Source organism: Ambystoma mexicanum, chromosome 11 (genome assembly GCF_040938575.1).
Source record: "Ambystoma mexicanum isolate Mex_15411 chromosome 11, UKY_AmexF1_1, whole genome shotgun sequence".
Lineage (NCBI taxonomy): Eukaryota > Metazoa > Chordata > Amphibia > Caudata > Ambystomatidae > Ambystoma > Ambystoma mexicanum.
The window spans coordinates 1027861589-1027882288 of NC_090934.1; the positions used below are offsets into that span (position 1 = coordinate 1027861589).

Below are 20700 nucleotides of genomic sequence, written 5' to 3' on the forward strand. Positions count from 1 at the left end.
GAACCAGTACCAGAAACCGCCCAGAAGTCCAGTCCATCCTGTTGACCAGATCCGTGACGAGGCCCATTCCTTCCAAAATTAGGAGTGAGTGCCCAGCTAGAAATGTGCAGAACCCATCTCTTATCTTAAATTAATCTGCGTCGATGAGCCGTCCCCGAGGATCTCCTCCGATGGCCGACATCACCCGATATGATAAGTAGGACGCACGACACCCGTAGCCTCAGTTGTAGTTTTTTCCCCCAGAACGTGTGACACCAGCTTTCTGCCAGTCAGACACACCAGGCCTTGCGGAACGCAAGCTGCAATCGCATAAGAAATTCTGCAGCGGGGAAGGTAGGGAGGGAGCGATATGCAATACATCGTCGGACCATCCCATCGAAAGAACGTTACCGGGTAAGAAAGTAACTTGTTCTTCGAGGGGATTGGGTCTTCCCACGTATTCCATATCTATGACAGACTCCCAAAGCAGTACCAAGCAAGGAGGTGGGAAAAGAATTTAAAACACAAATTTAGCATACCCAATCAAATTGCGCAATAAAGGACTGCCTTGCCAAAGGCCAGATCCTGCCCTCGGATGGAATCGAAGGAATAGTGACGTACAAAAGTATGTACCGAAGCCCAGGTGGCTGCATCACAGATGTGACAAATAGGAACACCCCTCTGCAGGGCAGTAGACGCAGCCACTCCCCTGGTAGAATGGGCCCGCAAGCCAGCCGGGGGATCCTTACCCGCCAACAGGTAACACTCGGAGATAGCTAAAACAATCAGAGACAAAGTCTGTTTCGTCACAGCTTGTCCCAAACGCTTTCCAGCATAACCAATGAAACGTTGATCATCCACTCTGGCCTGGGACATGCGCAAAATATAAAAGCTCAACGCTCCCCTAGGATCAAGCCTATGGAGCCTCTCCTCTTCCTTACCTGGATGTGGAGGAGGATAGAACGCCGGAAGAACAACCTTCTGGCTCAAATGAAATTCCGAAACCACCTTCGGAAGAAAGGAAGGAAGGACGAACTCCAAGGACAACCCTGTCCTTATGAAACACAGCGAAAGGTGGCTTAACTGAAAGTGCCTGTAACTCACTCACTCTGCAAGCAGAAGTAACCGCAACCAAAAACACAGTTTTGAGAGTTAACAGTCTCAAAGGGCAAGAATGCAAAGGCTCAAACGGAGCACCCGTAAGAAACTTAAGAACAAGGTTCAAATCCCAACCGGGCACCAGAAAAGGTGACGGAGGGAACACATTAGTGAGCCCTTTCAAAAACTGAGAAATTAAAGGAATCTTAAAATAGGAACATTCTTCAGACGAGCGCTTAAATATGGACAGCGCCGCCAGGTAACCTTTAATGGTCCCCACTTGCAAGCCCCTGTGGGCCAAGGAAAGCAAAAAAGACAGAACCATGGGAATGTCACACTCAAAAGGATCCACATTCTTAACTCTGCACCAGTCGCAGAACTTCCGCCAACGGCAACGGTACAGAGACTTTGTTGCCGGCCGCCTGGCCGAGAGCAACACCTCCATCACGTCTTCCGGGAGGTCCCAATCCTTATACCTCAACCTTTCAGAAGCCAAGCGTGAAGGTTGAGGGATCTGACCTATGGATGGAGAATCTGACCTCCCCTCCCGTGAGAGCAGATTGTCTGGGTAGGAAAGACGATGTGGAGGGCAGATGGACAAGTCGAGAAGGTCTGGGTACCACGTCCTCCGGGCCCACGCCTGAGCAAGGAGGATAATCCGGGAACCGAACCTCCGTAACCTCCGCGGTACTTGCAGGATGACAGGGACTGGAGGAAACGTGTACAGCAGTGGGAATGACCACTCCACCATGAACGTGTCTCCTAAGGCTCCTTTTCGAAGAAATTCCTGCGAGCAGAACCTCTCGCACTTCCGGTTGACACTGGAGGCGAAGAGATCCACTTGAGGGGTCCCCCAAAGGGCGAAGATCTCCAGGAGAATCTCCTGAGCCAGCTCCCACTCGTGAGAGATCGTGCTCTGCCTGCTCAGGGCGTCCGCTGTCTCGTTGTCGTCTCCGGCCAGATGAACAGCCGAGATCGAAACCTCATGCTGGATGGCCCAGAACTCGAGCTGCATCGCCTCCCTGCAGAGAGGAAGTGACCCTGCCCCTCCCCTTTTTGTTGAGGTAGTGCATGGCCACTGTGTTGTCCGTTAGAATCAGGACACTCTTTTCTCGCACAGTCGGCAGAAAAGCCGTCAGGGCTAGCCTGGCGGCCCTCAGCTCCAACAGACTGATATGGAGTCTGGACTCCGACGGAGACCAACGACCGCTGACTGTCAACTCGTTGGCATGAGCTCCCCATTCCGTGAGAGATGCGTCCATCACGATTGTCACCTCTGGCCAGGGCAGCCAAAATGGGGCCCCCTTCATCAGATTGCCTCCGACGGCCCACCACAAAAGGTCCTGGGAGACCGAGGGGGGCACCTGAACAGGGTCCGACATCCTGCCGGAGGACTGAGACCACTGGAGCTTGAGTGCCCATTGCGAAGATCTCATCCGCAACCTTGCCTCTGGCACCAGAAGAAGGTGTTTAGGGCGGTGAACAAGTCGGCACCGGCGTCGAGAGAATCGGCGTCGACGTCAGCGGCTGCGCCGCCAGCATCGACGGCGTAGACACATGCCTCGAAGCTGGAGCTCCGAGCATGTCTCTCGACGACCTAGGCGCCGACAGCGTCGACGACCCCCTCGGAGGCGGAACCTTGAGAGATCGTCGACGACCTCGGCGCCAGAGGCGTCAACGTCTTCATCGAAGACGGCACAGGATCACGGGGTCTCGAGCGCGCGAGAACAGCTACCCTTGTCCGAGCGGAACTCTCCCGCGAGCCGTGCCGACCACTCGAGCCCGAAGGCATACGAGTGGTGTCTCTCGACCGGTGCCGACCGACCCCACTCGGAGGCGCAGACGGACCGGTGCCCTGCGATTCAAGAATCGCCAACATCTGCTTCCCGAAGGAAGCCCATTTCTCCGGTGTCCCTTGCATGGTGGGATAAGCGACCCGCCGACGGGCGGAGTCCTCAGAAGAGGATGGGGAAGGCGACCGATGCCGGCGCTTCTGGGAATGCCACCAAGAGGCAGAGGAGTGGTGAGACCGACTCCTGGAAGGAGACACACTGGACTTCCGACGATGACGCGGAGAGTCGCCTCTCGAGTCATCCGTCAAAAGCCCCATAGACCTCGACTTCCGGGGCTTAGACACCCGACCTACCGACAACTTCTTCTTGCGCTCCCGCAAGGCCTTGGCTGTGGGCGACTGGCAGTCGACACAGTCGTCCGTATCGTGGGCCTCCCGAGGCACCAGAGGCAGGCGTCGTGCGAGTCCATGACCGACATCTTGGACCCACAGTCCCCGCATTTCTTGAAGCCCGGACGCGGGGTTGAAGACAAGGTAGACATCGTCGCAAACAGGTTTTCACAAAAACCGAACAGGTTCAAAGAACTAAGAAGAATACAACAAACTCCAAAGAGTCGAGGCGTACCGAGATTCACAAAGCGAACACGTTTGCGGAAAAAACGGAACTGAGGCTACGGGCGTCATGCGTCCTACTTATCACATCGGGTGACGTCGGTCATCGGAGGTCGTCCTCGGGGACGGCGCATCGACGTCATCGACGCAGAAAATATTCCAAAGCAGCACAGCTGTGGTCATTACCTGTCATAGATATGGAATACGTCGGAGGACCCAATCCCCTCAAAATCTATATTATTTGAGGATATATAGGATGCAACTTAAAGCGCATGTCTCAGTAGGGAAAGTGTATTAAGTAATAAGCATTTTAACGTTCTTTTACGTATGATGTTATTTTCTGCAGAGGGTATGGTCCGATGAGTAGGTTTGGTCCTGTATGATGTGAATGTGTCCAGACATGCTAGATGTGGTGTTAACAGTAGTTAGAGAGCCGCTAGCAACCGTAGTAATCTCAACATCAGTAACAGCATTTCCGCCAGGTCTGTGTGTGGTTTCCAGATTGGAGGAGGTAACGACTGACGGTAATGGATCAGGTGTGATTGTGTAAACAGGGCGGGTGCATATACAGCAGACATCTAACTGCAGAGGAGGGCAAACCTCTGTTCTGAGTCAGTCCGCTCCTTAGCAATAAGAGCTAGGACATCTGTGATCCCCATAACGCTTACCTGAAGGCTTGACCGACGGAGGAGCGAACCTGCGGCCCTGCAGTGCCACGGACTGGCACAGACAGGCTAAATCGCTTTCGCGCAGGCGCGCTCGCGTCAAGATTGAAATTAAGTAGGCAGACTACAAACTAAACGGATGCTGGGTAATGTAGTTTATTTTACCCCCGAGAGCTAGCAGAAACACTAGGTTTCTACTTCAAATCGCTTTCGTGCACCGTTATAGATAGTGAGAAAGGCTTGAGAGGAACAGAGAATAACAGGAAGAAATAATAACCTTAGCAGGGCTATTTCAGTAAAATTAAAACACAATGTTAAAAAAACACTATAAAATCAGAGGGCAGCACTAAGGCAGAATCAGCCTTATTGCACGAACAGTAACGGGAGCAAGACTTGATTACTGCAACGCCCTCTTTGCAGGAACATTTAAGAAGAATATTAGTAAAATACAGGTAATCCAAAACAATGCGCTACGTTCTGCACACAATAGCCCCAGAAGGGACCACATCTCAGCAGCAAGAAAGGAGGCGCACTGGATGCCGATGCAGACAAAGCGCCAGAGTACCTGACGCAAAGAATGATCAGATCCAACATGCTCAGACCAGTGAGGTTAGTCCACGCTCACCGTATCGCACCACCACCGAAATTCAAAAGAGCCAGATAAGGGGGAGCTAGTTTCCCTTCAGTAGCTGCCACTCTACGGAAATCCCTTCCTCCAACGCTAAGAGCAGAAGAATCCCACAGGACATTTAGAAAGCCCTAAACACATGAATTTTCGCCTAAAACACTGACCTTCTTGAGCACTCAACCTCTGAGAGGCTCGCCTGTGACTCCTGCTCTACAACTGTTAACTATGTTCTGTTTCTGTAAGTTTACGCAATGTGTAACTGGTTCGCAACAGCGCCTTGATGCCCCCGGGCTTAGGCGCTTTACAAATGTAAAATAAATTAAAAAATTAAAAATACGAATGTGTGCCTTTGCTGCCGAGTGTGGTCTCCATCACAGGAACGCCGGCCTGCTTATGGGAGGCGGGAACTGGCACTAGGGATTCAGTGGAACCCATGTCGTCTTCAGCATCACTTTGTGCAATGTAGCTGCCTCGTTCGTTACTCAGACTCTTCAGCGCCCGTTGGGATATCGATAGAAGCCTTGGCCTGCATGGCGTGGGCTGCCCAGCGTTTTGTACGCCAGTCTTTTAATGTTTTTGGTTTAAATAATTTACAGGACTTAGCATAGCTCTCAACTCACACGCTTTTGGCGGGTGTCACCCGCATTGTAAAGGGCTGAATCACCCGCCAAGCCTCCTGCACGCCCATTCATTCCAATGGGCGTCTCACCCGCCCAACACAAAATCGGATGATTTCACCCGCTTTTGCAGCACAAATGGTTGAGAGCTATGGACTTAGTGTTTTTCTAAATGATCTCTGTGAGGAAATGATTGCACACACAGTACATGTCCTTGCAAGGAGATTTCCGATTGCAAGATGGGCAAAATTTAAAAGGTGTATTTTTCATGATGAATTTAAAAGGCAGCACGATGAGTGCAAAGGGAAGAGACCAGAAAAGACATTCTTCGAGACAAGAAGTGCATGGAGAGGGCGTGGCCTGGAGCGCCATTGGCATGGCTGCTCCTCTGAAGTCCTCTGTGTAAAGCCTGCGTATAACATTCATATAATGCTGTTCCCACTGTTGTTTTAAAGCCACAAAGGCAATATCTAGAATCGGAATGCCTGGGCCGCGGTCGGTGGCGAGCTGAGCTTCGAACGCTAACCAGAGTCCTAGATCGCAGCCAGCGAAGTTCCAATGTATCCGCCGCCGAGGCGGATCAAGATGGCGGACTGGCCGAGGGAGGTTTGCAGCAGCGACATGCATCACAGCTGACTACAGCCGGGACGACCCAGGAGACACTGTGCCCGGGACTGCTGTGCGGCCCCCACCTTGCCAACAGCCCACAAGAGAAGATGCGTCCTGGCCTCATCCATCCACATGTGCAGTGAAGGGAAGGCCACTCATGCGTGTTGGGGGTCTATCCTTGGCCCCCCCAGGCGTGCCCGTGAGCCCCCAACCCAACAGAGCTCAGACTCACACGTCCGTTAGGTTCGGGCTCCCCGGTCACTCTGTAGGTTCCGGGAACGCCCCGTTTATTTAAGCCGCACGCGGCGACGTGCAACGTCACGCCGCCGCGTGCGCAGCCCTTACGGGGCAACGCCACAATGCGGAACCGTGAATTCCTCCTCTAGGTGGCCCTCATTGGAGCCACTCAGCTGTGGGTGCGGATGCAGACCGGTCTCGTCCCTGGCTCCTGTCTGGGAAGGGCACAACCAGCGGCCGGCTGTGGCAGGGCCTGCCTGAGGTGACGCCGGCTAGCTCCTGCATATGAAGACGGGATCCGACCTCCCGACGGAGCTCTGCACTCCGGGACACCACTAGCTGCATCCCGCTCGGCCTCCGGGTGGCCCGGGCGGCACCCAGGGTTCCGGCGGCACAGAGTTTCTCCACGCTGACTTTTGACACCATAGGAAGCAATGTTCTGAGGTGAGCCTGCTCCGTATTGACAGGGGTGTGGGCTGCGCAGCTGCCTGGCCATACATCACAGCCACCCCATGTCCAACTTGACGGAACTCGTCCCCGCCATCCGCCTCACGAAAAAGGGCCGATACCTCCTTTCAGCACACAAAGGGCAATCTGGCCCGGCTTCCTCTTGGCCCTCTGACTCCATCATCCGCCTGGGCCCTGGGACCTCCGCGTGGGGGTAGCCATGTTGGGACCAAATGCATCCTTTAGCCCAGATCATCCTGGGCTTCTTTGTACACCTAGACCCTCCCGCTCTGGCTCCTTGACCGTGAGGAGGGCTCTCAGGGTGTGCAGGATCCTCGAAGGCCCATTCCTCTACCCAGACCTGCTTTCCTACGGAACACATCACATCTCGATCTCGCTGCTCTGGGAGTATACAGCTACCAACTAGAGCGCATTCATGCGTTGCTTAACATTCCATTAAGCAACGCATGAATGCATTGAGGCGTAGGAGTAGGAATCTCCAAAACCTACGCCTCAAAAATCCTCTGAAGGTATGGGACAGCTGGCAACCAAGGAGGACATTCAAGCATTCATGTCCGACATCAAGGCAGAATTTAGAGCTTGCATGTCGGAGCTTACAATTAAGCTGGAGCAGACGGACCAGAAGGTCACTGACGTGGAACAGAGACTGGGGGAGACAGAGGATCTGACCCAAGAACATTCCACAACTCTCCCGGAAGTACAATGTTCCATCCAAGCTCTCATCAATAGAAATGAGATTCTCGAATTCAAACAAAAAACCTCGAAAACAGGGCCAGACGAAGAAAACTGCAGATTCGGGGAGGTGGGGGGGGGGGCGAGGTGTTCCTTCCTCGCTCCTGGATAAGGACCTGGCCGAAAACGTGGGTGACCTCTTCCAGTCTCTTCTGCCACACCTGGACAAATCACAGCTCATGCTGGACCGCATCCATAGACTGCGCCCTCGTCGTGGCGCAGAGACGGACCCCCCCGCCCCCAGATGTAATAACAAGGGTACACTTCTACACCACCAAAGAAGCAATCACAGCGATAGGGCGATCCTGAGAGGAGCTGACATTCTAGGGCTCCCCTCTTCAAATCTATCAAGATCTGTCCCTGGTCACAATACATAAACGGAGGGCCTTGAGGCCTCTTGCGCTTTTACTCCGGGACCAACAAATTCAATATCGCTGGCTGTTTCCATCAGCGCTGCAATTCTCCTATAAAGGAGTTCTACATAGGATTAGCCACCTGGACGATGCTGCATCAATCCTACACCCCGACTCTCCCAGCGGGACGTAGGGCGCCCTGTCTGACCACACCATTGCTGGATTGGAGAGCTCTCTCCCCAAGCCGAAACGCTCGACCTGGACGACGGTGCAGAAAGGCTGGAATGTAAAATGACCCTTACACTCGGGACTTGGGAAGGCCGACCTGCGGCTCTGTGCTGCAGCCTGCCACCTTTCCCCTGCTCCAGGCTTTGGATCTTGCACTGTTTGTTCGGCTGAGTGTAGAGGGCGTCGGAACACAAAGCTACTAAACCATGGTTGCAGGCTTCACACGGCCCATGCCCGACTCCGAGGTGTATGACACCAGTATCCCCTTGGAGTGGTATACAGGAAAATATCCTACTAACTGTTCTAGCCCCCTTGGCTATGGGAGACGCTGATAAGAAGGAATCGGCTTCACATGTTTCTGGAGCTTTGGCCTCCCGTTGGAGGTTGAAGTTAAAACCCCGGCCACACGATGATGGCATGCTAACCAAGCCCCCAGACGATGACCGAGCTAAGCTCGGCCCAGACCCCAGTCCCAGGACACATGGATGCCCAGGACACATCCCCGCCACACCAGATATTGAGGTTAATTTCTCTGAACATTAGAGGTTTAAACTCCCTGCCAAAAGAAAATCTACATTGCAGCGGCTGCATGACGGGGAAACCGCAGTGGCTTTCCTACAAGAAACACCTAATGCCAGCAGACTTTACATGTCTCCACAATAGACATTTTCCGCTTCAATACCCGATTTCCAGCGGCACCAAGAAAGGGGGTACAGCGATCCTCTTCGCAAAAGGGGTGATACCACAGATACTGGAGACTCTACAGTGCCCAGAGGGCCGCTATGTGGCGGTCAAATGCCTTATATTTGGGCAGCTTTACTCACTCGTTTCAACCTATGCCCCAAATGATGGGCAGGAAGCATTCTACAGAGCACTGGGCGAAACCCTCCTTCCATTCGCCGAAGGCCAAATCATCATTGGAGGCGACTTCAATGGGGTCCCTGACCCTGCAAAGGACAGATCGCACCCCCAGCTCCCAGAGACTTTAAACTTGCTACCAGCCTCCATCTCTTCATGCGGAGAGTGCTTCACCCTACCGAGAGGGACTTCTCCTTTTACTCACAGGTGCATAGAACTTTCTCCCAGATCGACCTCCTTTTAGCTTCTCCACAAACTTTAGCCTTTGTTGATGGTGTAACCATCGGATTGAGTGTACTGTCTGACCATGCTCCAGTAAACTCTGGCCCTCTGAGCTCATGATCCTGATCCACCTCTGCAACGCCGATGGAATCTATATGATCCCATTCTTAATGAGATGCCATTGAAGGACTCCATAGCTAAAGCGATCAAAACATTTTTCAACGAAAATCCGAATGAAGACACAGCCCCAGCTAACACATGGGACGCTATGAAAGCGGTGGTGCAAGGAGAATTAATTGCACATGGGGCAGCATTCCATAAACGCAAGCGACAGATCCGAATGGATCTCGAAAAAGAGGTCCAGAGAGCCAAAGCAGACCACAAACGCAAAGGATGGTCCCCAAGGTCCCAACGAGCTTTACAAGCGGCCCGGAAAAAGTTGGAGGCCCATTATGCAGAGGAAACGGTACATCTGTTGGCTAAATCCAAGCAGGGTTATTTTGCCAGGAATAACAAGGCAAATAAATTGTTGGTGGAAAAGCTAGCCAAGGCTAGGAAAAGAAATACGATAATGGGTCTTCGCGACCACCAGGGCAGGATGCAATAGGAGGAACAAGACAAACTGCGACTGGCGGCTGCTCACCTCTCAGAGGTAATGACTGCAGCACCACGGAACCAGAAAGAACAACCAGAGTACCTACAAAGTGCTACACTTCCTCGGCTTAAAGACTCTGTCAGGGAGTTCCTTGACGCCCAATCTCATGTGAGGAGATTGACGCTGCCATTAAGTCCCTCAAACCAAGAGCCCGAGGCCCGGACGGGTACAAAACAAAGTTTTATAAAGTATTTCACCCCCAACTATTAGCCCTCTTCAATTATTTTGGTTTGTCAGGATCCATTACCCCCTCAATGCAGGAATCCATCAGTGTCCCCTTACTTAAACCAGGCAAAGACCCCAGGGACAATAGCTCGTGTAGGCCCATTTCCCTACTAAATTTCTAAGCTAACATCTATTTGAAAATCCTGGCGAATCATTTAGCATGCGCTCTGCCCGACATAATAAACCCGGACCAGACAGGCTTCATAAGACATAGGGATATGTCCCCGACTGGGGATACTATCCGTAGAGCCCTAAACCTAATAGACGTTGCAACGCAAGATTTGCAGAAGCTGGCACTCTTGGCATTGGACGCAACCAAAGTGTTTGATAAAGTGGATTGGACCTTCCTGCGACTCACCCTGGAGGCCTTTCATTTTGGTCCAAATTTTCAAAATATTTGTTCTGGCAAACTATCATTCCCTGAAGACCCTTCTCAGGGTCAATGGCTCCTTATCCGGCCCGATCAACTTGACCTGCGGAACCAGACAGGGATGCCCCTTTTCTCCTCTCCTGTTCGATCTGGTTATAGAGCCCTTCGCCCAAGGAATTCGGCTAGACCCAAAGATCAAAGGCCTCCACATTGGCGCCTCCCAGCACAAGATTACACTCTACGCGGACAATGTGATGTAATCCATCACAGACATTAGCTCCTCGCTATGGCCAGCTCATACAGAGATCCACATATTTGGGAAGGTAGCAGGTTTCTCTATTAACTTTGGGAAGTCAGTTGCCCCGGGGATTGGTCTGGAGCCAGGGAATAGAAATGTATATCAGACGAATTTTCCCCTCTTTAAAGAGCTGGAGAGTAATCTTGATCGATGGTTCTCACAAGAGATCTCACCCAATGGGCGTATTACCGCCTGTAAAATGAACTTCCTGCCAAGGTTCTTGTACGCCTGTTCCTCCTTGCCCACTGCGATCCCACTCCCCCGCCCGCTTCGACACTTAGAGGAAAATGTTTCGGTTCATTTGGAAGGGTAGGAAGGTGAGGATTCCCCAGAAAGCTATGATGGGCAGCGCCAGATTGGGTGGGATGGGGGTCCCCGACCTGCGTAAATATCAGGTAGCAGCACAGCTGGCACACATACGGGCATGGGTCATGACCTCTGGATGCCCGAAATGGGTGGAGGTGGAGCAATCTCACCTGCCACTCCCCCTGTGCTTCCTTCCCACATATCCCGCCCCTGCTGCGCCAGACTTGGAGTAGGACTCTGACCTACACTAAACACACTCTTAAAACATGGGATTGGGCTTTGAAACATAAAGGCATCCCAAGGGGGTTGGGTCTCTCCTCCCCAATATTCCATAATCCGGATTTCTCACCTGGATCCTGCCCACTGAATTTTTTAAAAACTGGATTGCGGGGGCGCTCGAATCCCTGGGACAATTCTTTGAGGGGGACCAGCCTCACTCCTTCGAACAATGCAAAGCAGCCTTTCATCTATTGGAAATGGACAGGTTTTCCTACTTGCAACTGCGACATTGGTGCTCTCACCCTCTCACCAGTCAAGCAGCACTACGCACCCCCAGCCCTCTTGAACTTACTTTAAAGGAACTTCTGCTGCATAGGAATATCTCCACGCTCTACAAATTATTCCAGGAAGACATGGTTACCACAAGGCCCCCCTACATGGCACAGTGGGAGGCGGACCTAGGGCACCCTCTGAAGGATCAAACGTGGGTACATATTTGGTCAAGGACGCACTCCTCATCCTTTTGCATCACTAATCAGGAATGCACCCACAAACTGCTCCTACGATAGTACTACCCTCCACTTCGTCTGCATCACTTAACTGGGCCCTGGACCCACACTGCTGGCGAGCCGGGGTCGTACTTACACATGTGGTGGTCATGCCCAATAGTAAAAGATTTTTGGGCACAATGTGTCCCGACGATAAAAGACATTACCCAGGTGGCGATCCCCATAGAACCGGAATAAATCTTACTAGGGGTCCCAACAACGGGGGTCTACCCAAGATCCAGAAAAATTGCCAAACTATTGCCACAATTTCTTCTGGTTGGGAAAATTACAGTTGCTCGCACTTGGAAGACAGCCGAAGGCCCCTCAATGGCTTTCTGGTGGATACAAATTTGGGACATATTGATTGCAAAGAAAGTCACAGTGGCCAAAGTGGGACTCCTACATCGCTTTACTAACATTTGGGTACCATTCCTAGACTACTACTGAGACTTTCCATCGTTAACCCACAAAACCCTTTTGGCCAAAAGCGCCCTTCACTTGGGTGGCCAGCTGCTCGCGGCGACGTCTACCAGGCCGGACCATGGAACGGGAGAGGGAGGGAGAGGAGGGATTGGGCACTGGTATGTTTGAACTTTGCCTGCTCAGTCATTCTTTCTTGACATGGGGGTTATGATATATCTTTGATTTGCTTGTATCGCTTTCATCTGTGTGCTGGTTAAAAATAAACATGTAAAAAAAATAAAATAAAAAAAAAAAAAAAGGTGCTTGGACCCTCCCCCCCCTTCCCTCTCCCTACTACAATAAGCCTAGTTTATGCCGAAGCCAACGAGTCGCCGAGTAGCGAGGAGCTGTCGTCGAAAGCTTCGGATCTGGATATGTTTGTTGAAAAGCCACAGAAGGATGGTCATCAAAACGATAACTGAAGCGGACGTGAACAATTCATTTTAAGTTAATAACTTCTATAATAATAGCGTTAGCCAAAGAAATCCGCAAATAGTGACAGACTATGATGGCAGGAAAAAAAAAATCTGAAGGGCCCGCGATGTGTGAAGGACCATGGGTACAGTACACATCACACAAGGGATAGTATTACAAAACACGCCCAGTCGACGTCCCTTTTTGAATTTTGAAAACAAGTCATGCAAAACTCTGCGACTACCACTAGATGTCAGCCTATGCACAGCATGTGACTAAGCAGATCCACAAGCCTCAGAAATATATATGATCCAGGAAAGAGGCACCATGGACACATTTAAAGTAAATTAGCAGAAACTGGTCCTTTATGATCTAAGATGCCATGACAATCAGCATGATGTGTAAATTGCACAGTGATGTCCGGGGCATAAGGGGACGATTTAGCTTGGTGATGAAGCCAACGTCTAATGAACTCCTGGAAAAGTAAGTGCAAATATTTATTAAGAGTAACTAAAAGAACTACAGGTTTGCTACGCAGATGACCTATAACACCTAGACAACTATGCACAATTTCTGAAGCAAAACAAATGCTAATACGCCAGGGGTTTTATCAGTGCAACAAGCACCCAGCAATAGAGTTCAGTAACTAAAGGAACCCCCAATAAAGCCAAAACGCTATTTCCTACTACCTGCAGAAAGCCCTGCAATGGCACAGCTATTTCTGGAAATCATGGGTACTTCTTTGACCCCTTTCAGTCAGGTTTCCGGCCTGGCTGGGCCACGGAGAGTGTCCTGGTTTCAGTGATGGATGACATGACCAGACTGGTTGATAAAGGCAGTGTCGGCCCCTGATATTATTAGATCTGTCGGCGGCTTTCAACACCGTTCATCATCATACCCTGCAGTACCGGCGATCTTCCGCCGGCCTGAAGGGTACTGTCCTGGCTTATGTCCTTTCTCGCTGACAGGGGCCAAACAATCTCTTTGCCTCCATTCCTCTCTTCCCCCTCTTCACTTTCCTGTGGTGTTCCGCAGGGTTCTGCCTTGTGCCTGATACTTTTTAACGTATAGATTCAGCCTCTTATGGGTCTTATCCGCTCCTACGGCCAGTGGAGTAACTTTGCTGAAAATGTTGGGAGGGGGACATGACATCTGAAGAAAAGGTGCCCCAGCCAAATGATTGGGGACAAAATGGTGTGCCATGAAAGTTTGGGGGGGACAAACACCCCTGCCCCCCCCCCTAAAATTACATCCAGGCCTACGGCCCCAGGTGCTACTCATTTGCCGAAGACACACAGATACTGGTCCTTTTAGATCTTGACCAGACAGAGATGTCAACGTGCCTATGTTGGTGCCTGGGCGCCGTGGGGGTCTGGATGAAACAGAACTGGCTGAAGCTCAACAGAAGTGTTGGTTGTGGGTGCACCAGTGGGGTTGTCACTCCGGGTGCCTGCTTTTTGGCCATCGTCGCTGGGCAACCTCCCTATTCCAGCTTCTGTAGTGAAAAATCTGGGGGTGACTTTTTCTGCCACCCTGTCCATGACTCAGCAAGTGGCTGCAGCTTGTAAATCGGGGCATTTCCAATTTAGGATTTTGCGTAAGGTACTCCCCATTTTCGTCCACCAGTGGTAGCTGCCCTTATCCTTAGTCGAATAGACTATTGAAACTTGCTCTATCTAGCCCAGCCAAATGGCATGATCCGGCGACTACAGCGGCTACAAACCCTGGCGGCAAGGGGGGCCGGTGGCTCCCCCTTTGGAACCCATATCACCCCCACCCTTCGAATGCTTGCATTGGCTTCCGGTGTCCAAGCGCATTGACTTCAAATCACTGTGCCTGGTTCACTGGGCCCTGCTGGGTCTTGGGGTTGGCATTTGCAGGAAAAATGTGTTTGTTATTGCCCGACGCGGGATCTACGCTCACTGACAGCTGGCATTCTGTTGATCCCGGTCTATAGGCGTGCTAGGATGGGGGGGGGCGAGCATTCTCAGTGGCCAGACTGTGGAATGCCCTGCCACCCGCATTAAAACAGATTGCGATCATCTGGAATTTAGACAGTACCTTAAAACATTTCTATTCTGGAGCAGAATGAGGTGGACCGTTTGTGGTTTCCTAGTGGCGGTAGTGCGTTTTATAAATCCTTATAACATTACATAACTCACCTGGACTGGCTTTTTAGCGCCTAGGGCTTCAAGTTTGTTAATGAAGTCTTCAAAGCCCAGTTTTGGGTATAACCTGTGAGCCCAGTGCTCCATGTGCCTCATTAGCAGCTTCAAATCGTCTGCCTGCAACAGAAAAGATACACTTTAATGCAAAATTAGGCTTGCTGTAACTACATGCAGGTCACAGAGACCCATCCAAATAATTTCATTGAGGGTCAAGAAGCGCTGTTAGACACCGACAGTTTTTTGCAAAATCGAGGATATAATATTTATTCAGGCGAGACCTTCACCACAGCTGTAAACGCCCTAATGCATGATACTAAGTACTTTACAGTAGGAATAAGTATGACATGATTCACAAACGGAGTAATGTCTCGCGATAGGCAAGATCTAAAATACATGTATTGATCAATACCTAGGAGTGTGGAGTTGTACAAATAATGCCGGTGGGGGACCGCAGTGCATTTGATATCCAATGGCTGCTCCCCCTCTTCACCATTGCCCATCTCCAGACACATCCAAACCACAAACGTTAAGTATAACCCCTTTTTTAAAAAAAAGTATTTATTAATAGGTTCACATCACATTCAACACCCAGAAAGTATATACAACTATAGGAGACAGCAAGTCATAATCCAGAAAACAGCAACAATCCAATGTCATGATTAGGCGCCAGCAGCCGCCCCCTGCAGATTACCCCCCTCGAAAGGTGAGTGCCAATAGTAGCAGCCACATGCCAAACCCTCAAAATAGAAAACACTGTCCCCCTCACCTAAAAACACAATACATGTACAATATAGAATCTTGACATTCAATCTGGCACCCCACCATTATTTAGCTGCATCTCCACAGATCTCTCCCCATCCCCCCCACCATCATCTTCATTAACAGATTATCTTGCCCATAAAAACACTTGCTCTGGGACCCAGACGTCCCCTGGTCTAGACTTCCGAGGTAACATCTTACAATATTACTGTTCCACATCGCACCACCAAGCCAGGTTCTGCAGCCATTTCTCCATAGTTGGAACAACAGGGCTAGACCATAGCAACAAAATGCATTGTTTAGCTAATATCTGTGAAGGCATCATGATGTAAGAAACAGACAACAGGCTACAAGTTCAAACAAAAAGATATTTATTAACTTAAATGTCAAGATGGTTGAAGGCCTATCTTGCCCTATGCTAAGATGGGATTTCCCTAGCTGAATGAAATGAAGGAAAGTCTAAGTCAAAGAGTTCAACTTAAAAGCCAGTCTGTGTCCAAAACCTATCCTTGTCCTCCCAACTACAATTAACCAATGTGTATGGATGTCAAAGTGAAAAGAAACTGTGTTTAACTAAATGTTCTGAGCTTCTTTCAGCTCACAGCTTTCATTCAGCTCCCCTTCGCCAAGCATAAGAAAGTTCCATGAAAAAGTTTCAAAGTTGACCTTTTCCCAGTTCAAGGCGATCTAGTTCAGAACCAATCCTTGGTGATTCCCCTCTCCCCTAGTTTCAAACAACACAATCCAAAACAAAGGGGTCCCAAGACAACAAGTGTAGTTCCACAGGTGTCAAGACTCCCTTCCTCCAAGACTTCAGTGCCTTTACTTACATTTGCCTCAGTCTTTTCAGAAGTTGTTAACAAAACACCAGGTCTACCTGACCCTCTTTCTGGCTTGCTACACCAACTCCTTTACAGTTGTTTTGTTGGGCTTGTTTTATGGTTTCCTTAGCTTTCACCATTCAGGGCTCCCTGGTCTAGGTGCAGTTGTCGGACCACACGTTCCACCTATCACAGGTCACGCCACTAGGGTCTCTGGGCTCCTTAGCCCACACACAGGTTACTTGGCACTCGTTCCTGTGCACCAAGCCACTGTTAGTTAATCACTTTTATTGGGCTCTTGGTTTGGGGTATATTCTTGTGCTCCTCTGGCTTCTCCTTGGTCGCCTTGTGGCTCCTCCACCATATATCACAAACCCCTTGCCAAACTGTAGCCTTGCCACACTGCATTCACTCATTAAATTTCACAGTTTGACTTACCTCAGCCTTTAATTGTGCCACATATTTTAGGTTCCCTTTCAGTTCAGAGTTCAATACTCTTATGTTGCTTAATTAATTTCAGTATTTAATGTACACTTGTTCGCTTTAATGTTAAATTGCTATTTAGTACGGTATTCAATATGCAATTGGGTTTTCAATGTTGAATTTCCATTCAGTTCGGTATTCAATGTGCGCTTTATTGCTTACTCTCATGGACTGTTTCTCACTTGTGGTCTTTTAGGAGCTCCCAGAGGTGAAGCGCCTCCCGGACACTCGCCTCTCTTCTCTGCATCCTCCCAGTGGTTGACGCTACTTCCTTTCGCCTCCTGAAGCCAGAAGAACCCACTGTTGCGAGCTCTGCTCGTTCACCGTGTGTTCCCTGCTTTACACCGGCACCTCTGATGCTTGTTTCCAGATGCGGACAGCGTCCTCAGCATTCTGGGTTCCTCAGCAGCTCCTGCTACAGGCGCTGCGGTTTGGAGGACCCCAGGCTTGTGAATACAAAGCCCAGTTACATTGGGTCCCACAAGTCCTCTGGGACTTCTGCCGGCATCCTGGTTCTTTCTCCTCGGCCACCACGGGTCTCCTACTGCTCCTCCACACTCAAGTCTCCCTATTGCGCCCTGCTCTGCTGGGTTGGTCTCCCTTTATACACCTGCAGCCACTTGACAACCTGCAGGTGTGGAAGTTCGATTAGCCCTCCCTAACCACAATTAAAGGGCCTGACCCTCACAGTTCTTTGCAGGCATCTTCTTCGTCCCAGTACTATCAAGTGTTACATGTGGAAAATTAAGGGGAACTGGCTCATAATAGCCCACAAAGGTGTCATAGTTTGCTGGCCATGGAAGCTCTATTATAGGTGGAAGAAATGGAGGAAGGACTAATGCTCGACTCAGCAACGTCACGCGCGTTCTAGTCTTCTCCGCCTATATTTACCCAGAAGTTGCTAACGAGCTTGCGTTGCAACTTCCAGTATTTTCAGGAAGTGACTTCCAATGCTCCTGTTCGTAAGTTTTCCTCTCCACTCTCAGGCGGTGTGTCCTCGTTCCCCGCTTTCAGCTTTGCCTGCTCCTCCTTACCCGCTGCCTGCCCGCTTGCCTCCTGTCCCTCTCCGTGCTCCTCCGGCTCTGCGCTCTCTCTCCTCTGTCACACCCCTTTTTCTGCTCCGTGCACTGGGTCCTGCAGCCTCAGTGCGACGACTCGTTCTCGAACGAGATCTTCCGAGTCCTTCTACATTACTATTGTTGCCTTCCATCGTACGTACCTAGATTGGATCTCTGCTGCTTTGGACCAGTTCCCGGACATACTCATCGGAAGGTACTGCATAACCACCTTCGCAGCATTGCATGCTGGGTCCAGAAGTCCAAGACAGGAACACCTCCATAACAACCTGCCAGGGTTTTTTTTGGCAAGGCTTTTCCCTGGTCTGGGGTGGGCTCCCCGGGGTCCCTGCTGCCGGGAAAATAGTCTTATTGGCAAAGTGGCCTTCGGCTGAGCTCATCCTCATCTCTCCAAACAAAGGGGAAAGACAGTGAAGAAGAAGTCTAGCAATTCCTGGAGAGAGAGAAGAAAGGAGATTTCATCCAACGACTCATCGGACTTCCACAAATACAATCCATCAGACCTTCATACAGATTCAGGTGAGGAGTGGGTTGGTGATCCGGGTACTACGGAGTAAACAGAATCTGAGAAAAGGTTGGGGGAGGGATAGGGTGGTTGTCAATAGGGAAAGGGGGATACCATGTCTCACCCATCTTACATTTAACCTTTTTTCTCTCTGGTACATCTGGAACAATGGTATCTCAACCTTTTCTTGCTCAATGGAACATGTATGACAATACCCCATTACTGCCCTTGGAATAGAGGGTTCTTCTTGGAAGGGACGGGAGAATACGGAGTCCGGCCCGAGTATATTTCACTCCCAATCCCTAGGGACCTTCCACCCAAGTGATCCTCCCTTGCTTCTCCACTCTCAGGGTCAGGATGAAAGAGCGATGGCCTTTCCCTGGCCACTTGCGCAGAGGATCCAAGGGGAGTAGGAGTGGGCATAATCTCAGGTTTCTCACATATCATACAAATTGACAACAGAGTCCTCCCATCTTTGGAGATTCCCGGGATCCACCCAAATAAACAACAAGGAATATCCACAAGCCTCTCGTGGCTAATCATAAATGCCATCAGATAAGCTACCTGCCGCCAAAAAGACAACAAAGAGGGGCATTTCCACAGGATGTGTATGAAACCAGCATTATCACTTTTGCATCTGGGGCACCTTCCATTATTGGAATCATCCATTTTCTTTGACCCCCTGGTGATAAATAGGTATGAAGGATTTAAAATTGTATAGCGCATATGCCAATTCTCTTGATATATGAGCACATATATTGCCACCTTCCATCCTACAAATCGCTCTCAATATCTCCCGCCCACTGTGACTTGCACGCTAGCACCTCCCGGGGAGCGGAATTCAATAACATCCAATAAATAGTGGACATAAGCCTACTATCATTTGCCGAGTTGGCAAGGTACTTTAGAATCACAAAAATCCCTCCCTGTTCAGCTGGGATCTCAGGGGACCATGCACGAAATGCCTCGCAAATCCTAAAATACTGTAACACCAACCCCAAACCTACCCCCTAGCTTAGCCTCAAACTGCTCCCAGGAAACAAAGGTCCCATCCACGTAGAAATCAAACATACTCTGGGATCCCCAGTCCCGACCAATTCCTCTTGTTAACACCATTACAATTGAGGACAATGCACTGAATATACCAAATTGTCAGCACCAGGGTGTACGGACACAGTTCCTTCATTCTCAAGCATAACCACCACCATGTGTGGACTGTACACGTAACTGGATCGAAGGGACACATCAGAAATCCTCAGACACCAGGGAGCCCTGCAAAGAATAGGGAAGAGCGGTCTGCCTCTCGATCTGCACATGCGGGAAAGGGTGTGAACCCTGCATCCAATATGAAGCAAATGATCCCTGGGCCGCCAAATAACAGAGTACCATGTTGGGTACATTTAGATCTTCCGGCTCCCGCGTGCCAGTGGGCATCTACCATCTAATTCTATGGGATTTAGGACTCCAAACCAGCTTAATCAAAAGCGATCGCTAGTCCTTAAAGAACAAAGCCAGGCCAGACTGGAATTGTAAGGAACAAATAACAATTTTGGGAGGATCATCATCTTGATAGTTATCCTGCCCATCCGTGAAATAGGAAGCGTGGCCCACCGCTCAATCTTCCCTCGTAGGGCCTCCATGTAGGCCCAATGATTTTCTTTCAGTAACTGGTCGATTTCTACTAGCCGCTATGCCCAAATACGTAGTTCGACTGCTCCCAGCAAAATCAATCCGAACCTGGTGGCCATCTACTAGCCTCATTCATTGGGAATACGATTGATTTAGACCAATTCACTTGCAACCCATATAGCTCACCAAACGCCTCAATCTCCTCAGACAGCAGCTGCATGTTCCTCTTGGGGTCCTTCACATATAAATGACATTGTCAGCATAAAGAGAAGTCCGCTCCCTGATCCCTCACAATGCCAGCCCTCAGTGCCAATGCAATGATCTCAACCGTGCTGCTAGAGGCTCCATAGCAATTTGAAACAGTAGGGGGAACAACAGACCCCCCTGTTGCATCCCCCTTCCCAGTTCAAAGGATGAAGTCATGGCTCTTGTTTTGGCTGATCATTGCAGCTCATCTCTACAACTTTGGGGGCAACAGCTCATGTGACAAAGTGACACTTTACTGCAAGAAACTTTGTCGACTCTGAAGTGCAACGAGACAATTATGAAATGGACCATTTCATTATATTTCTATTACAATCTGAGCCCTGTTCCATCTGTATTTACTTCTTTCTTGTCTCCCTTTCCCATTTCCTTCTATCGTTTTCTTACGTGCTTTGGTTAA

At 50.1% G+C, this 20700-nt stretch overlaps 1 protein-coding gene across 1 annotated transcript in view; it reads right to left on the reverse strand.

Moving 5' to 3' along the window:
- The window catches only part of TIPIN (TIMELESS interacting protein), a 563857-nt gene that overhangs the window by 184445 nt on the left and 358712 nt on the right, over positions 1–20700 (reverse strand). The window contains exon 5 of the mRNA XM_069624271.1: positions 14758–14880. Coding sequence (XP_069480372.1) covers positions 14758–14880 — 123 coding nt within the window. The remainder of the gene's footprint in view (positions 1–14757; positions 14881–20700) is intronic.